The sequence below is a fragment of the Nelusetta ayraudi genome, unplaced genomic scaffold, assembly GCF_046127955.1.
Source record: "Nelusetta ayraudi isolate G7.1 ecotype Tasmania unplaced genomic scaffold, CSIRO-AGI_Nayr_v1 ptg000042l, whole genome shotgun sequence".
Lineage (NCBI taxonomy): Eukaryota > Metazoa > Chordata > Actinopteri > Tetraodontiformes > Monacanthidae > Nelusetta > Nelusetta ayraudi.
In genome coordinates, this window is record NW_027466092.1 from 10,226,990 (window position 1) to 10,247,214 (window position 20,225).

General features: G+C 43.9%; 1 protein-coding gene across 1 annotated transcript; it reads right to left on the reverse strand.

Moving 5' to 3' along the window:
• Positions 1 to 3,526: 3,526 nt before the first annotated feature.
• Positions 3,527 to 18,015, reverse strand: LOC142893545 (G protein-activated inward rectifier potassium channel 1-like). Its single transcript, XM_076034212.1, has 3 exons — positions 16,969 to 18,015; positions 6,483 to 6,699; positions 3,527 to 5,974 (listed from the first exon to the last, which is right to left on the reverse strand). Exons 1-3 carry the CDS (start codon positions 17,632 to 17,634, stop codon positions 5,313 to 5,315), a joined length of 1,545 nt encoding a protein of 514 aa, XP_075890327.1. The 5' UTR covers positions 17,635 to 18,015; the 3' UTR covers positions 3,527 to 5,312.
• Between the last annotated feature and the right edge of the window lie 2,210 nt (positions 18,016 to 20,225).

A 20,225-nucleotide genomic window follows, 5' to 3' on the forward strand; every position in this document is an offset into this window, starting at 1 on the left:
GTGATGTCACAAGGGCAACTTTGGTTCAATTTGAAATGGTCTGATTAAATAATGACAGCAAACTATCCCTGTTATTCACTTCACATTCAGCCTGGCTATGTGACATAATAAAGGGCTGATTTCCAGAGCCTTTCATTTGTGGTCCGTCCACTGAAAAGACAGAGGCACTGAATGTTGCTAGAAGACATTGATGAAGTAATAAATAAGCGGTTTTAATCAACCTAACATTTTAGCGGGTCTTGTGAAAATCCTGATTTCAGTCGGAATAACGTGAATCTTCCAAATCAGCATTTTCCATGTGACTGGCAAACCCATTTTTATTGGTTGTTCAGTTTCTTGCCAGTTTCAAAAGATTCACTGATTGTCTTTATTTTTTCTCAGGGGAATTTCTTTTTCTGGAAGTGTTACCTTAAAGTGGACACAACGGGCAGCTGAACTGGTGACTCACAGGAAGCCGATTGGGATTGTGCTGAAGGGAGCTGAGCTGTGTTTACTGCGGCTGTCCAGGGCCGGCCTGTGGCCGCAACTCTCCTGGCTGACAGCACCAGTGAGTGATGCCCGCTACCGTCCTGCACCGCGATCTAAGGGGAACTTTTATAAAGTTATCTTCTTCTGACTCGCTGTGTGGACACTTTCTGCAATCTCTCAATTGAATTACAGGATTTTTCAGAGAAGAGTTTTTTCTGCCCCCTCTCTGTGATTTCTCCCTGTCCTTGCGTTTCAACGCAAAACTCATGTCAACTGTGCACCCAAGTATGAACAAGTCAGACATATGCGAAAGTTGACTAAATTACCATCCCTAAAAATATACATTTTCTATAATGGTAATAAAAGTGACTTTATTTTCACCTTTAATCATCCAAAATCAGTCAGACTGAAACTAAACCAATTGCATATTTTAGCAGAGTTCAGTGTTGGATGCATGGCTGTCAGTTATAGTCTGAAGAAGGGAATAGTAGCAGAGGGGAATCCTCCAGATTTAAAGTCATTTCCAGAGCAATTTTAGCATTAGCATTCATTTTTAAAGCGATTTTCTAATGTTTTCTGAAGTTGCAATGCGTGCACACTGATGGTTGCTTATCGCTATTTGTAACGGTGGTGGGGGAACTTTTCCTGATTTGCCTGTGGCCATCCAGTCTGGCTTCGTAAACAAAATAATAGAAAGGGCTCAAAATGAAAAGACAGGGAGGGCGTGAGCTGTGACGAGCCACACCAGATGGAATAACGCCACATAGCAATTTTTGTATTACCTTTCATCCGACAATCGCTTGTTACGCCTTTAATTCTCTGTGCACAAGTGCATTTTAACAGCCACTTTACACCGGAAAGCCCCGTGAAGTAATGGAGGGAGATTGGCTCTTACCTACAAATGACTGTATCTGTGTTGAGAGGTCACAAACAGATCAGCGCTGAATCCCCGCTGCTCAGATAATCCCTCGCTTCACCGGCTAATGGCTCATGGTGAAGAGATAGTGTTTTGTTTTGTTTTTTTGTTTTTTTCCACGCTCATTGACTATGGATGAGCATCTGGTCGATGTGGATGTGTGATGCGATGATCGGTGCGCTCCTCTTGAGAGCGTCTCGCTGCACCAAGACAAACACGCAGGCGTATGTTTGCACTGCGGCCGTGCAGCAAGTTTCGCAAATTCAACTTGGTGCATCCACGACTGAAACCAAATTTTCAATTGTTATCTCATTTTGTGAGAGCACCCTGACAAATGAATCATTGGAATGAATTATTTCAGCAGACCCCCGGGACCCTAAGCTCAGGAAGAAGCAGGTATTGAAAATGGATGAATGGATGGATGTATATGCATGCATATATGTGTGTGTATATTTAGTATGCACAAATTTTAACAATAGCAATTGTTACACATTGCAGTTCTTTAAATTCAAGAGATTGTGCTGAGTGTTTTTTTTTTTTTTAACATGGATGCATTGTGCAGTAAAAACAAATATTTTCTTTAGTATAATAAGCACAATAATGATGCAGAATTAATTATTAAATATAGTGTAAACAATAATCATTAACCCATAAAATGGACATCTGTTTATTTGAATTCACAGCTAGTTCTTTGTGGTTATGGAGGTTCGTAAAGCTTCTTTCCTCCCCATCCTGTTGCTCATTTTCAACTTTGGAAACTTGTCTTACTCGTGCTTGTAGTACTGCCATGTGGTTGGTTGATGAGATATTAGTGTTTCTCAGCAGCTGAACAGGGGGACCTAGTCGTTACATCGGAATAGAAAAAAAGGGACTATTCTTTAGGGTTTTACTGCTGATGCTGAGACATTAGCCGCAAGTTTTAATGTCAGATTAAAAAGTGACCTCCATTCTGCATGGCGCTGTAGCTGGATTCAACCATGAAATTAATCGCCACCTCCGACAACAGCGCGCATGTCCCCCTTTCTTTCTTTTTTTTCTCATTGATGTGATGGCTTTTATTCAACCAAGGAAGCGTGTGCGAAGCGTAAATTGGACCAATCTATTTTCGAGGGAACAAATTAATGACGGTGGAGCCGGGCAAATGGATTATACTTTACAGCTGAATCCATCATGATACAGTGTAGCATCTGGGTGAAGAATGGTCTGTGATTTATTCATCCTTCCATCATTTATCTGAGTTAATTTTATCTTAAGTCGGAGAGAGGTTGCTGCGCTACCCTGGGCGAGTTACATAATCAAACTTGTGTTTTGCGCTCGTCTTTGCAGTGTGACTAATTAGCTCTGCACATCCCCAGCCGGACGTGTAATGTCCTGAAAATTGCCTTCCTCTGGAACGCTTCCACTTTTATACCGGCATTCAAGATGAAATGAGGCAAGTGTCACTGACTGTGGACACGGGAGGGAATAACGCACACGACCTCTGTGCTTTAGGAAAGAAAGAAAAAACAATAAACTGGAGCTGCAGCCAGAGGTGGGAGGTTAAAGGCTGGGATATGAAGTTGGCAGCAGGTGGAGTAAATATATTGTGACCAAGCAGCCAAGATCCTCTCCATACTCCTCTCCACTCTTCTGCCCCAATTTATCCTTTTAATCATATAAAAATAAATAAATATATATCTGTGTGTGTGTGTGTGTGTACACATTTTGTATGTGTACGTATATAAATGTACATAAATGTTTGTATATATATATATATATATATATATATATATATATATATATTTGTATATATATATGTATATATATATATATATATATATATATATATATATATGTATATATATATATATATATATATATATATATATATATATATATATATATATATATATATACATATATATATATATATACATATATATATATATATATATATATGAATATACATACATATATATATGCACCAATGCGTGATGAATTTGGGTTTGACTCCAGCAGGTGATGTGGGCGCCTCATGTATTCAGTACACCTCGGGGGGGTTGAAGCGCGAAGCAAAACCAGCTAATTAAAAGACGGACTCTAACTGGGTAGCAGAAAGTTAGACCAAAGTAAACAAATATCTCACTCATACTTACTTCAAATAATTTATTATTCATAAGTCTTATATTCTCTTGATGATTTCAGCACTGTGCAGGTCTTAAGCAAATGCCAAAAATGTATTGTTTAAATGAGAAACTGAGCAAATAAATATTCAGTGCTACTCAGAAATTTTAAAAAGAGTTCCTCCAAATTAAAAAAAAAAACAAACAAAAAAAAAAACAGCAATGCGAGTGACCGTTCAAGAAGCCCCACCCCCTACTGGTGAAGTAATGTGCAACACTGGCATATTTACGACTCCAAATTCTTTGTCACAATATTCCCACAGAGGTAGACAAAAGCCTGCAACCATCAATGCACCAACAAGTTAGCATGCTAATCAACCAAAAACCTGCACAAAGAGACAATCGCTATATGTAGCATTGAGGAGGTGAAAAAGATAGAAACAGAGTTGGTTTTGGCACTTGGTTAAATCCAGGAAAAGCTTAAAGATAAATCACCTGTTTTGAATTTTTTTTGCACTCAGTAAAGGAATGTGTTTGTCAAATACAAAGCTTGAGTAAACTTTGATAGCGTGTCTTCACATGCTGATTTGTAAGCAGATTGACTTTGTTGCTGTTTACTTGAAGACCATTCTGAGCTGAAGAGGCCTGTTGGATGACATATGAAACATCTTTGGGTAAACAAGAGCAATGTCCAGTCGACTCAGCACTTCAAGACTCCAAAAACTCAAAGCATGCTAACTGTGGAGAGTGCTTGCTAGAGTTATAACCTGTCACTCCCCACTTCCACTCATTACCCAGTTAATAACGTAAAAAGCAAAAAAAACAAAACAAGTTTTCACTAGTGGGTTTATCAGTGCTGGTGAGCTCCCTGCTACCTTGCAGTAGAAATACCAGTAGTTTCTCTCCTGCAGTTACCCTGATGCGACGTCTTGTTTTTTGAAGGCCAGGTACATAGAATTGGGTTCTGGATCTCGGGCAGTTGTGATTGTCCCCACCACAGCTTTGGTGTCACAGCTTACGGCTGCAACACGGTGGCATCTGACAGGTTGCTTTTCCATTCTTTCCTGCTGCCTTTCAAGCTATTTCACAATGAGATCAGGAAGCGTCTAAATGGCTGTGGATCCAGAGATGAGTGCTTCTTGGACACTGATCACTCCCAATCCAGTCGCCTTGGTGAGGGTAGCGACGACAGAAACGCCAGATGTACCCAGGTACAGTCACTGTTGATGTGTCCAGGTGCGTCAAGAGACGTATCCAGCTGTCACTACCCATCTGATCTCTGCAGTTTTTCGAAATTGTGCAGAACTTTGCACAGAGTTGCGTTGTGAGCGTGTGTGCAGCGCTTGACATCCTGCTGTGCCTTGCTATCAATGAAAGAGCATGATTCTAGGCCGGGATTTAGTGAATGGTCATTTGGGGTCAGTCTTTACTTTAGCCTGACACTTTGGTGCTTGATACACTGAAACACAAAGACAGTTGTTAAAGATCAAACACGACCAAAGAAGAGAAGAAGTGTAAGTAACAGAAAGGGTAAAGTGTTTGTCAAGTCAGTGAAGGGGCACCGATGGTGATCTATCAAAAATGACTCACAGTATGAGCGGATGAATGGCTTATAGGTGTCATCCTTCTGTTTGTGGCATTGGACAACGTTGGAGAGAGTAAATGCAGTCTAGGTAATTGTAAAATACTGGATAAAATAAGCCTTGGAGAAAAAAAGGGGGAGGATAAATAAAAAAAAAGTTATACATATCACAACAGTCTTCATTTACAAGATATGCCCAGCAAGCCTGATTTAGTTTCTAAAATGTTTTGGGTCTTCAAAGTAGTCAGCGATCAGCGTTCATTCTGCGTAGTTTTGCAGGCAGGTTGTCCTCCGGCCGGTTCCCCACAAGCGGGATCTGGACTGGCGTAGGGTTGGCGGCTGCAATGGTTCTGACGGTCGCAGGCAGTCTGTGCCTCTCCTGCTCGGCCTCCTCGCCGTCACCGTCCAGAGACAGCAGCTGGACCTGCTCCTCTGGGTGTCCTTGGCGGGCGATGGGGATGGAGCTGGACCTCAGCCTCTGGATGCTGAGTGGAAGGTCTCCCGTGCTAGAGGCCTTTCCCCCGGGCAGGGCTGAGCCCGTCTTCACGCCCCGCCATAGAAGCTCGTCCTTGGTGGAGCTCATGCGCTGTAGTTTCCTGGGCAGTCTGGTGGCCTGATCCTCCATGTGATCGGCGCAGTCGGCGGACAGGAGCCTCTCCCGGCGGCGCCCGCTGTTTCCCAGCGGAGGGGAGGACGGCGCAGCGGGCAGAGGGTTGGGCGAGGTCAGCGGGGACTTCTCCTCGTGCTCCTTCACACTGTACGGCGGCGTGGGGACCTCAAAGGTGTTGTGGAACTGGGAGTAATCGACCCTGAAGAAGCCCTCCTCCAGGGACATGACCGGGAGGAAGCGATGGCCCCACAGGACCTCATCTTCGGTGTAAGAGGTCCGTGCCTGGCACGTCATACCTGCGGCGAAGACAAGATTTTTAGATTGAAAAATAGATTAGAAGGAAATGGTTTGAAATGTTCAGCAGAAAATTGAAAGAGTCACATTGTTTCAGAGAGAAGTGAGGGAAAAGGGCTGAATATGCAAACATTCTAAGAACATTGACTAACTTGTAACTGAAGCATAAAATTAAATTTATGCTAAAGAAACTGAGTTTGTTGGAACATCCACATGTTTTGAAGGGAGAAGGTGGTCTTAGAGGGCGGCCAACGCCTGCATGGGGGAGTTGCCACTAAACTGGATTTAGATATCAGTCCCCTTTGTGACATCACAAAGGACTGATTTCTGGAAACAGAGGAAAAGTAAGCAATTGATGGACTTAACTCATTTCTGGGGAGTGCACTGAAACAAATAGACAATTATCTGGAAAGGGAAGGCATAACATGTGTAATAAATATGCTAAAAAAATCAACCTGATGATGAAATACTTCTACCATCTAAAGAAATCACATTAAAAATTGCTCTGACCAGTAGTTTCTACGATGCCCTCAAGGATGACGACAATCTCAAACTGCTCGTTCATGAGCGAGCGCTGCGACAGGTCGAAGAACGGGCTCTTGGTGTTGATCTCGTGGCAGATGGTCAGAGGCGACACCAAGAAGAGTTGGTCCGCCCCCGTGCCGAAGCCCACGTCCAGCTCACACTGGTCCAGCGGCAGGAACTCTCCCTCTGGGGTCTGCCGAGACTGGAAACACCAACCAACCACAAATGCATCACAGTCAAAGCAATACACTTCATTCCTGCAGAGAGGGCTGAGGCTTTGTAAATCTTGGACATAATTAAAATGCATTATGAATGAGCAAAACAGTTGATGGTGGTGAAATGGATGTTTGAATGATGTGAATGAAAAAGCAATGACTGAAACCTGAAGGAGGAAGTAATAGCAGGGAAAGGATGCAAACTACCACTAAGACAAGAAGGTGTTGGGTTCGATTAAAGTAGATCTCAAACTCACCACATGACCATAATTTATCAGAACAGGATATTGGCTATTTTTGCATATGTTTATTTTAGACAGTGAACCAAAACAAACTGGCTGAGTGAGCACTGAACTGCTACTGGGAGAACGGAGACAACAGGACCATCTCTGTTCTGTGGACAATGCCAAGCAGAAAGTGTGTCAGGAACGGCCAGCATTTCAAAACAAAAAAAAAAGAACAAAACAAATCTGAAGAACAGCACACACAGGGGGCGATGTGGTGTCACTTTCTTCTGCTAGCCTCTACTTTTGGACATTTTCAAATGAGTTGTTTTATTTGGATTCTTTTAAATCTCCTTCAAGAGTTGATACCAAAACCTGCAAAGCAGCGATTAATAGAAGAGTAAAAGAAACAAACTTTGTTTCAGTTCTTTAACCACAGAAACAGCACAAGTTTGACACATGTGGCAGGCAGTTTTTTTTTTTGACGCTCCCCGAGATGTCGTCCGTTCCCAGGAAATCGATCTTGAGCAAACAAAGTGCCCCTGTAGCTGTTTCAATTAAAGCAGAGGACTCGCATGAATGATCTTTAACTATGTAAATCCTTCCTTGTCATCGTAAGGGCCTCCGCCGCAAAAAAAACCCAAATGTCTGCTAACATTTTATTGCGATGGGAGAGGACACATCCCTTTCTCCCCTATAAACACCGCGGGCATGTGAAGTTTTCCTCCGTCGTCACTCTAGAACGGACGAGCCCGTCTCAGGGCCCCTGTGGTCCCGGGCTGTTTGAGGAACAACCCGGTGCACAGATGGCAAACTGGCTGACATTTGCACTCGGGGCGATGTTGAGGACAGACGAGTGTGACATTTCACAGGAAGACGTCAGTGCCCACACAGCGCTGGCTCGCATGGGCGAGACAAAGTTTCGAAATTTTCGCCAACTACGCATCCGTCAGTACATTTACATCAACACCCACATCAAGCAACAGTTGAAGTGCGATGAGCCATGTAACCGGACCAATACCACGTAATTAGATCACTGGTACCTGGTTAGTGGAATGCTTGTTTGCAATCGCAGACGCTACTACAGCAGCTGGTTATTTAATTGAAAGCATTTATGCCTTTCATCCAGAACCATAGTCTAATTTTTGGTTTGTTACTTTTTCTGTTTTTGGACTGACATACATTTAGCTCTCTGGCACAGTGCATGCAGGGACTACTACTGACTATAATATAGTGCATTTTTTGACCCCATATTTATACTTGTTGAGGCATTACATGTAAAATTACTAAACGTGGTATTCCTGGTCCACCACCAGTTGTTTTAATAGCAAAAATCTGCTTTTAAAAACACATTTGAATGACACATATTGACCACTCAAAATACAAGATCTACAATGAATTCTTACACTGACACAACAGTTGTCCAGTTTACAAAAAAATATTTCAAAGCAGAGTGCCAGAACCCTTATTACCGACCGATATTCACATAATCAGAAATGCCAGCAACGAAGCTGAAAATGACATAAAGAACATTAAAGAGGAACTATACAACAGTGAAAATGTTGCATTCTTATCTTTGTTATGGTTTGGTGAGTTACTATGAAAGCCTTTGGACTGCTTTTTGTCACTAAAAAACAAACACACACACACACACCCGGGTACTGGCAGTAAGCCAATAGGACCAGTCACACAATGAAAGTGTTGAGGAAGACACTGCTTCTATCTCAGTTGAAGAAGCCAAGCCAGCCAGTCAGACTGGAGTCCAGTTTCACACAATAAATTGTTTGCCAGACAAACAATTTCATTCCAGCTTTATGAAAATAAATGGGATCCTATGCCTGGTAGGATCCCATCATTCTGGTTCGGACCACAAAAACAACTTCTCTGTGACACAGCACATGTTGAAAGACGTAGTGCGTTTTGACTGATTTTACACCTAATATGCGCAGATATATTTAAAACCTACATTACCAAAAGGCCAAATATTTAATCCTTGGCACCTCCTCAATGTTCTACATTCATTTTCACACATTATGTTGTTTTTCTTTCCATGTGAAAAGTGCCAATGTGTGTTTCAACTTGATTGGACAGGCCCCTCAGCTGCTCTGTGTGCATGGCGAGGCGTCATGTAGCTACCATTTCTACTAAATTCACCACTTACACCAGCGGTCCCCAACCTTTTTAGCACCACGGCCCGGTTTAATGAGATGGCGATCGACACTCATGTTGCTCGCTAGCTTGCGGGTTTAATCTCGCGTATCAGGTGACCGAGAAAAGCGCCTTGACATGCGTCAAGAGTTGAGCGTTAAATGGACGTAACGGAGAGAATCCGGTAATTTTTCAAAATAAAATTGTTCAGACTCAGAGACTGAATGAAACGGGATTAATTTAACGGAAGTTAATTATTCTTTCTGTCCGGCCCTGTACCAAATGACCCACGGACCGGCACCGGTCCGCGGCCCGGTGGTTGGGGACCTCTGACTTACACCCATCGATTTATTGGCATTGTGTTTTCACAAGCCCTGCGATGAACTGGCGACTTGTCCAGGGTGTCCCCTGCCTTAGGCTCCAGCAGACCCCCGTGACCCTGAGCTCGGGACTAAGCGGGTATGGAAAATGAATGAATGAATGAATGAATGTGTTTTCACAAATGAGGTAAACAGCAAAGTATGAAACTTCAGTGGCATGCTGTCATCACCAATACTTGACTCGCTGCTTTTGGAGAAACTTGAGTTCCTCAAACTCTTGTTTTAAAATGTGTCTGGTATTATAGAGTTATGTGTCTCTTTGGCTTCTTTATGGTTTGTGACTTTGATCATTTTTTGTTTATAGATCAGGAGAATCGCTAACAAACAGCCGTCTAAGACATGGAGAAGATGCACGCTAGGTTTGCTAAGAAGCAGATGTGTGATTGGATGGCCTCAGGACCAGCAGCATAAACACATCTCCACAGATCTGCATTTTCTGAATTTTAATTAGGACAAAACACCCTCAAAGCAAGAAAGGTAGGTGTTTTTACGTGAAGGGAGGGAGGGGTGACAACAAATAAAAGAAAGAAAAGATGCACCACCTCAGCTTAACTGCACTGATGTCTTAAGACATATAATTTCTTTGCCTACTGGTACTATTAGCAACTGAACACTGCAGTGTTTACATAAACAGGGAACCAGCCAATCACATGACTTCAACTCAGTGCATTTTGTCTCATAAACGTGGTGAAGAACGACTTCAGTCATCATCAGAATGGGGAAGAAAGAGGATTAGGGTGACTTTAAATGTGAGGAAATATCCAGTGAGCCACTGTTGTGTGGCGGAAAACATCAGGGGTCAGAGGTCACAACAGACAGACTAGCTGGAGATCCTCAAAAGGCAACAGAGCCTAACACAAAGACAGCTTATAACCTGGTTCTGCAGAGTAGCATCTCTGAACACACAATACGCCCAACCAGTGAGTGAGTGCAGCTGCAGTACGAGTCAAGAATGGCAGAAAATGAGAAGGTAGACAGTGCAGTCGTTTTGAAAAAAAAAAAACTGTATCAATTTCATTATTTGTTGATTTTGAGCCCAATGGTGACCGACACACGGCAGGCACGTCCGTCAAACTGGAAACCAATTTCCCGGGGAAGTCACATTCACCCAATTCCGAGGCATGAAAGCGAAGCAACAATTTTTCACATGCGTGTTCATGGCTGCATTGATCGGCGCCACGGTCTTACACCACGAAACCAACGCCACCGCCACCCCACGCACCTCCCCCGCCACCGCCCAGCCTCTTGACACTGAGCGCTTTTAACAAGGTGAGAGCCGCTTGTGCTCTCACTGCTGCCGCTAAACAGTCGGCGGCCGCCGCCGGGGGGGGAAATTAATGGGCCTTTGGACGAAGACCTGATACGGGGAGGGAGCGTTTAATTTACTTGGCCACCTGAGGTTCAGGTTGAGTGGGAGCAGGTCGGTCCCCTGGCGGTGCGCTCGCCTCTTCAGCATGCACGAGAAAACGTGCACACAGGTTGAATTGCTTTGTGTTTTTCCACACGCTCATTCGTGCCCAGCTGTGTCCTGTGCATTGGGGCTGACCGTCTCTCTCTCTCTCTCTCTCTCCCTCTCTCTCCCCCTCTCTCTCACACACACACACGCACACACACACACACACTCACACACACACACACACACACACACACACACACACAACTCTGATCTGACAAATCCGACTTTCATCCTTCTCCTCTCTGTTCCCCTGTCAGGTATAGACGGTGGCAGATACCACCGCCCGTCTCGCTCGCTTCCGTGCCTGTCTGTCTGTCTTCCCGCCGCTCCTTTCTCTCCTTGAGCTCTCTTATTCATTCATTTAATTATTTATTTATTCATTTATTTATTTGATTTTTCTGCAAACTGCAGAGAAAAACACAGACTTCGATCCTGATTCATATGATTACGTTCATATTTTATAATGGCTACAGGGGTCAGTGCGCTATTGGACTGTATTGATTAAATAATGTACGGCACATTAATATTAATGGGGCAACTCAAGGACGGTTACGATTTTTCAAGTAACCGTGGGCTGCAGATGCTGAAGAAATGCAAAGCTGCCGTGTAAACACGTCTTTATTCATTCATTCATTCATCTTCTATACCCGCTTATTCCTATTCAGGGTCACGGGGGTCTGCTGGAGCCTATCCCAGCTGTCTTAGGGCGAAGGCAGGGTGACACCCTGGACAAGTCGCCAGTTCATCGCAGGGCCACGTCTTTATTTGCTTATTTATTTTTAGAAATCGTGCCTTTAATTTGCCGATTAAGGTGTGAGAGTTTTCTCTGAGCAAGCTCTCACAACGAAATCTGTATTTCACTGCTATAAAGTAACAATCAGCACAAAGTGACATGATTAAAAAAAGATGTTAATGTGACGTCAATATTGCTTTTCAGCACTCAGCTGTTCCGAAAATGTATAAATGTGATGATAATAAAAATGATTGATTTTATTTGTATAGTGCTTTTTTTGGTACTCAAAGACACTTTAGAGGTATAAATGAAAAAGAAACACATTCAATACATCAAAACATTAGATGCGATTATAAAAATGTAAGTTTGTAAGAGAGGGTGGGCCAGAGGCTGAGCATTGGTAAATCTGAGGCCGACAGTGGGGGAGTGGGGCTGGAGCTGGTCTGTGACGTAGTAAGGGGTCTGGTGATGGAGAGTTTTGGAGGTGAGGAGAAGGGTTTTAAAATCTACACTGTGTTTGATGAGAAGATAAAGAGTTTATTGAGGAGTTTGGACAGTAGGCCATAAAGGAGGCTATGATGTGCTAGACACTGTATCTAAAGAGAGAAAAGAGAGGAAAAGAGAGGCTAGCAGTAGTCAAGTCTAGAGGTGATGATCATGAGTTCTGATTTTTCACAGTTTAGTTTAGGGTAGTTGGTTTGCATCAAGGGTTTTGTTTTACAAAGGCAATTTGAGAGTGTGGAGGAGGTGATGGATTTGGTGGAGATGCAAAGTTGGATGTCATCGGCGTAGCAGTGAAACTTGAGATGGTTGCGATGGATGATGTTACCAAGGAGAAGGATGTAAAGGATAAAGTGCATGTGGATTGGGGCAGAGGTAGCAAATGTTGGAATCAGACATTTAATATCATGCTATGATATGCCATAATATCCTCATATTAGATTGTGCTATTATTTGTAACATTACATTTATATGTTGGAATTATTATATTGAGTTGAATGTATAAATGTATTGAATGTTGGGGGTGTTCAAAACCTTGTGAGCAAAGACTGTGTAACTCATTAAGTCTCATGAACAGTGACCTGGGGGGACCAGAGAGTGGTCAGCTGAAGGAACTGCCTTTGCGACCCTTATAAAGTTTTGTGACCCATCCAGTCACAGGGATGGGAACTTATCACCTCAGGCTTTTCTTGCCGCAAATGACAGGTCACACTGGGAGGAAGGATGGACCATTTGGCTCACGGCCAAATAAGGACCTGCTTCCTGATTCACAAACAATGACATTAACACCCAGCAAGCGAAGGGAGAAGAATGGACAGCCAATCAGAGGACGACACTTGAGAAGACATTCAAATCAGGAGTCAGATTGTTTGTCTTTGCATTTAAGGACTTTCTTGGGAGAAAGAAGTCAGTCTGAGATCTCTCCATCAGATCTCTGTACCAAATGTCTTGTTCTTCTTTGCACTAAAACTTATTAAGATTGTACTTGTCTCCTTTCTTCATCAAACGAACACGCGGTTTGGTAGCGTGATATTAGATCAAGGAACCAAACCAACATAAACCACATAAATCGACCTCACACAGTGGGTCTGTTATGCTACTTACAGGAACCCCCCTCCCACCCACCCAACGACTCATAACCCCCTTACTCTCGTAGCCCTGCCTAACATAAGATTTGGTGCTTTTGGTGCGATAAAAAAGTTTTCATGGCAAAGTCATCTGTGCTGTCACAACCTGGTGAAAACACAACAACGCACATGGCACCAAACAACAAATATGACACTAAAGCTCAGTCAGCCCCATCGTACATCACACACTGCGTTTTATCCCTTCGCTTCAGATCCACAAACGCAAAAAAAGAAGCCTTTCATCAACCATCATTCTTTTGGGATTGTTTTTCATGAAGTATTCGCACTCATCCAATTGTCTTCTCTGGAGTCATTCAGTCCAAATTCTCAGATTCAATGCAAAGACTTCAGTTGTGCAAAGAACATAAGATATTAAAACCTCATTTAAATACAGTTTAAGTCAGATTCGAGCAGTTCAACCATGTGACCAACTTGCTTTGAAACTCAGTCGGCATCCGCCGGCAATAAATATCTCCAACCCGCGGCTACCCCCAGGATGCGAGCGCTGCTGCTGCAGCTCTTAAAGGGCTCCGCTATTTGGATTTACTGCAGCATGTCTTATTACTCCAGTCACCTTTGGGCACGACGGCACGGTGACCTTGAGTGGTGTGTAACCTAATCAGGGGTGTAAGCGCTGTCTTTTCACAGTGTGTGTGCCGTCCGGTCGAGGATCGGCCACTCTCAGCAGCCCGACGGTGAAAATTGCGCAGCTTTATTGGCTGCGAAATGCCACTTTTGAGGTCTCGGCTGGAGGAGGCGCCGGGACACTGCGTCTATTAGGGAGCCGTCCGGGGAGTTGCTCTCCTGTTCACACAGTGCGCCTCCATACATCATGTTCCATTCCAGAGTTGAACGAGGGAGGGAAATCCTTCGTTAAGAAAAAAAAAAAAGACGGGAAAGCACTCCGTTTGTCTCTCAGGATCTTTTACAAAAAAAAAAGATCAATGAAACGTAATGAAGGCGGAGAAACTGTGTGTCCTCCAACTATGATTGATCGCACCCCAATAAGAGGCTTTATAGCCGGATAATTAGGGACATGGTGCCCGCTTCTGACCTTCGGCTGATGTGAAAGGACGTGGCTTGAAAAAGCGAATTACAACTTAAATGGATTAAAGTATGATTTTTTTTTTCTTCACTGGCACAAATCCACAAATTAAGAACAACGCAGCGCAAACTGATCTTTGAGAGAACATCTCCAACCACACAGCCACTCTTCCTTCTGCCTGCAGCAATTTCAGCTCATGCAGGTTTATTAACTTAAAGAGATCCAGCAGCCTGCGCGCGCACTTGTGTGTGTGTGTATGTGTGTGTGTGCGCGTGTGTGTATTGGGATCGAGGGGAGGGGAGCTCTTGCCACTGAAGTACTGATTCTCTATAATCTGCTGTGCCACAAAACTGCAGCACTTGTCGCAGACTCCTCTGCTTCCGTCCTTGTGACTCAGAACTCGTAGTCGCACCCTCCCACTGCAGCCTTAAGGCGTCGAGATAAAAGAAGAAAGAAAAACTATCTCAGCGTTTCAACTCCCCAGATCATAAAAACATCTTTAAAGAAGAGATATTTTCCAAAGGACCCATCCTGCAGTAGCGGCAGGCTGACCGTACAGTGTCAGGTTGGACCAAGGTTACAGTCGACAACTAGTGCGACCAGTGAATGTTTATTGTCTGTGTCATAGCAGACTGTGTGTGGGCAATTTTTGCATGGTAGTAAACTAACTGTCGGCCTCTCCAGATGGAGGAAAATAACGTTGAGCATCGCTGCTCCGTTGATAAAGTGCACTTGGCACCGCATGCTTTTCTTTGTCTTTTGAAGCTGTTAATTAAACCGTAAATGACAATTACACTTAATATATAAGCTGCTCCAGTGGGTGCCGATGCTAACTTAATAACTTCTCGCTTTCAGTTCGCTTCTCTAATTGATGGCGTTGTGAGGGTTTTTTCTTTCTCTCATTTGTTTTATAATCGAGCATTTAAAAAGAGAAATAACAGTGATTCTCATTTCGAATGCCACCACACGCACACACACATACACAGACACACACATATACACAGTTCTCAGCACAAAGCGCATTCACGGACTAATGGCGATGCTGGCATACGGGCAGCTCGGCGGCTCCTGGAGGCTCATAAAGTCAGCTGTCACTCGCGATCACGGTGCCCCTGACGTGACAAAAGCGCAGCTGACGCCTCGTGTCACAACAGAGCAGCTTTTATCCTCCGGGTAGCTGCTAAAGTTTGGACAGAGGGGTGAGGATTTCTCACACGGGACACATCTGGGGGGGAAGGAAACGAGGAGGCCTGTTACAAGTCAGCTTCCTTTGGGGCACAAGCTTCCTCGAGCAGACGGACCTGTGAGCGAATCCAGGTACACTTCACAGAGTGCAGCGATTACCACTGCAGTGGCACCTTGGTGCACCCTGGTGCACTTCCTTCACTCAAAAATCTGCAGCCACGCGCTCAACGCGAATGTGCGTTGCCTGTCGGCTCTTGTAGTCAAGACCGCACCAACCAAAACCAAGACCTTATCAAGACTGGAGAGTATCGAGTTCGAGACAAGACCAGGGCATTTGGCCTTCAAAACTAAGGCAAGACCAAGACTGTATAATTCAAAGAAAACCAATTACCAGTATCTTTGTGTATAAATTCTTCCTTCTAAATCAAACAGCAACATTTATTTACAGCAAGGTATCTTTTAAAGATTTTCTCAAACATTTTGCTGCTTTGCCAACTATTTTGAACCATTAAAAAACATCTTTGCCTCATAAAATGAAAAAAATAAATGAACTCGGAATAAAGGTGTGTGTGTCACTCTGGATGTCACAAACAGAGCCAAACAAGGCAGCAGCTGGATTCTTTTCCGTTTTTATCTGTCATTGCAGTGTTGGCTGAGTCTCGACTGGTCTTGATCAAAAATCCCAATTCCGCTCAGTCCGAGTCCTAGACAAGACCGAGTGAAAATGCCTCCGAGTTCGAGATGAGACGGAGACCCTTAAAAAGTGTTCTCAAGACCAAGACCAATCTCGAGTACTACAACTCTAGCTGACTTGTGATCATTGTGTTCTGCAGCAGGGCAGAGGAACCGGTTAGGAGGATCAATCTCTCAGTCGATCACTGGAGATTCAGTCAGTGAGGCTCTGGTGCGACGTTTATCTCCTCTGCAGAGACCAGAACTTAAGATATGTGGCGCTCTGCAGCAACTGGCCTGGTGGTGAAGGGCACTTTGAGCAGCCGGACCGGGAATGTGCCCAGAAGGAAAAACTAAAAAAAAACAAAAACGTCTGCAGCTCAGATCCAAGACTTAAGACACAGTGCAGAAGTTGCTGCCAGGGAAAGTAAACAGCCACTCAGTACAACACATTTACTACCAGCTTCTGCCAATTACAGAGACCCCTCACCCCTCCCCAGGGAGGGGGGGGGGGGGGGGGGGCGCACTGAATTGGTGAGATGAATAGAAATGCAATGCATGACTTGGAAAGCTCTCAGAAAACATAATGGGCAATTTTACAAGAAAATCAAGGGAGTGTGTGTATGGTTATTTAGGCTCTGCCTTCACAGTGGCGTTTCAAGAGTTCCCTGACGAAGCTGCGCCAAATGTGCACGCGCACTTCCACACTGCCACACAGCTGCGTCCTTTGCGCACTTTGGGTAGCGCAAAAGAAACAACAACAACAACAACAACAAAAAGTCTACCTTGATGAGTTTACACCTGATCTGCGCCGACACCATGTGACTGTTCCTCAGGTTGCCCACGCGGAACATGAGGCACAACTTGCCGTCGCGCTGCGAGATGACCGCGTCCTGGCTGAACATGAGCGTCTCGGCGCGCTTCTTGGGCTGCGACATCTTGATGAACATGCAGCCGATGAGGAAGGCGTCCACGATGGAGCCCAGTAGCGACTGGAAGAGGAAGAGGATGATGCCCTCGGGGCACTTCTCGGTGATGTAGCGGTGGCCGTAGCCGATGGTAGCCTCGGTCTCGATGAAGAAGAGGAACGCCGAGGGGAAGTTGTAGACGTTGGCGACGCACGGCGTGTACGACTCGCGGCCGCCGTGGCTCAGGTCGCCGCGGATGTAGGCGATCACCCACCACATGGAGGCCATGACCAGCCACGCCACCGTGTAGGTGAGGATGAAGATGAGCAGGTTCCAGCGCCACTTGAGGTCCACCAGCGTGGTGAACAGATCGGAGATGTAGCGGCTCGTCTCCCCGCCGAGGTTGCCGTGCTGCACGTTGCAGCGGCCGTTCTTCTCCACGAAGCGCTGCCGCTTCCTCTTCACCGGCGCGGAGAAAGTCACGCCGCAGTTGGTGTTGACCACCTGGTAGTCCTCGCCGAATTTCCGCCGTATGGCCGACATTGTCAAAGAGTTGAGGGAGATGAAACACACACACACACACACACACACCTACTTGAGGCAGGCAGCGATCACTCAAATTCCTCTTTGCGCAAGTTTTTTTTTTTTGCACCCTAAATGCGAGCAGTGGTCCTTCGCTCAGCGCGCGCCACTCGCATCCCGGGTGAAGATGGGGATGGAGATGCGCCTCTGCGATGTGAATAAACGGGAACAAGAGAGCGGAGATTCTGCGCAATACATGATTCAGCCTCGTTCCTTTTACGCATCGTCAGTCCTCCCGCAAGTGCCAACTTTCTCTCTCCCTCCCTCTCTCCCCTCGCTCGCTCACTCACGCTCCCTCTCTCGCCCTCTCTCTGTCAGATCTCATTCATGGAGGAACAACTGAAACACGTTGAAGATCAGACTGGGGGGCTGGCTGCATTGAAGCAGCAGCAACAGCACGCTGCTGCGTCCTTGTTCGATCCACTGTGGAGTTAGAGGAGCGCGCGCACTTGTGCCCGAGGGACCAATCCCGTTCAAGAGGCTTAAATTTCAGCGAGTGGGTTTGTACCAAGTGAAGCAGGGGTGGAGACTTTAACTTTCAGGTTGTCGGAGTTGGGGTGCTGTGGATTGATTGATTGATTGATTGATTGATTGATTGATTGATTGATTGATTGATTGAAAAACACCAACATTAAAATTTGGAAATTTGTGCCATGCGAAACCCACCGTGTTTACCCTATGCTATCTATGTTTTATCTATGTTTTACGACGTTCAATGTTCATCAGTGTCCTTGTCCCTGTCAAATAAACTAATAAAGAAAGAGGCTGTAAAATAAACATTATAGAATCCCCCTTTCAAATGGGTAATTTTCAGTTAAATGTTTCCCCTCTCTTTGGAAGGCAACGCTGAAAAACAAAGAAAGCTCCTTTAAATGACTCGCGGACTTTGGAAGCTTTCTGGTTCCCCCTAGTGTCACTGCGATGACAGTGACCCCGTCAACGCCTGCTGCTGGATTCAGCGTTTCAGGCAAATAACGTCACATGTGGTTGTTGGCGGCAATACTTTTGTTTTCCCATGTGTTTTACGCCTGAACAACATTTCAACGTTTTACTTGAAATAACAAAAACTCCGCATTAACCAAAAGAAACTGGAAGGAAATCATTCCAGTGATGACCGAAACTTTTGGAGTCGTTGGTGCATACTGGATTCATTATTCTTGAGAACATATCTGAAATGTAGAGTTACATAGAGTGAGCCCCAGAAAGCTGTAATGCAGTGGTGTGGACTTGTTTAAGGTAGACTTTGATTCGGAAAGTGCAGTTCGGTGTCCACGCTGTAACAGAGGGACCGTTTCATTCAAGGTCATTCTCAACGCAGTACATTTCAAATAGTATCACAATTGGGTGAGGTTGACTAATCGGTTTTGCGTTCCCTTTCTGTGGCATTGTAAATTACAGCAATCTGAAAGAAACCATAATTTTTGGAAACAGCATTTTCTGTCAATGCGATGCCAACTGTGTTATTGTTACTAAGGCTGATTAACTGTTTGAGTTGACGAATGTCTTTGTCAGTAAATGGACTTCTATCTCGGTTGCTTGATGATGTTTCACCTCTCACACACATATAGACTAAGAAACAAATGATATTTGTGTTATTGATGTTATGTTCTGGAAGGCCTTTGAGCTGGACAGAAGTGTTTTGGAGTTAATGCGGTGTGTGATAAGAAGCCAATGAAGCCGTAGAAGAATGGATGTGATGTGATGGATTGAGGGGGTGAATAGATTGTTGAATATAACTCATAGTCCTATTGTTAAAAAACAAATCAATCAAAAATTGTGAGAGAATCCAATGTATATATAATGGTTTAAAATGTGCAAACAAAAAGTTCACTTACATTTTACATCAAAGTATTTTCATGTTTATAACATGTTGAACATTTACGTGTCTAGTTTCTTGAGTTTTCAGCAGCATATCCGAAAAAAATTCTATTTGAAGGTTCTGAAAACAATATTTATTGATTTATATCTAAAATATTTTCTACTACTAATGTCAATCCAGACAATATAACTGCTTGGGAATTTATACATCAGAATTAACTTATTGGTCATTGGTACTATTCTTACATGCAAACAATGAATTTGACAAAGGTGTTTTATTTTCTTATTGCTACTTTTGCTCTCTTCGTATTGTAAGTCAGAGAAAAACAGAAAAAAATATTTTAAAAGCAGAGTACAAAGAGTACAACTGCAGTTTAATTTGATGACTTGACTACCATTCATGTCCTGATTGTGTCTTCCAAGTAAATTAAAAACGTCATTACAAACAGTTTTGTAATACGTTTTATTTGTAAAGATAAACATCTCAACCAGTGTCGTTGTTGTTGTTTTTAAATGTTACACTCTGTGTTTCCATTTTCTCCATGTTATTTTATTGTGCTGCAGTCAGAGAAGAAAGAAACGTGGGTTGTAGTCATAAACCAACCAACCAATCGCTTTTCACCATGTTCGGGTTTTACAATACACTAAAAATACTGCTTATTTTGAAGCATTAAAAAAAAACTCGTTTTTAATATAAAAATAAAATAAATAAAACATAACAGATGTGGAGACTT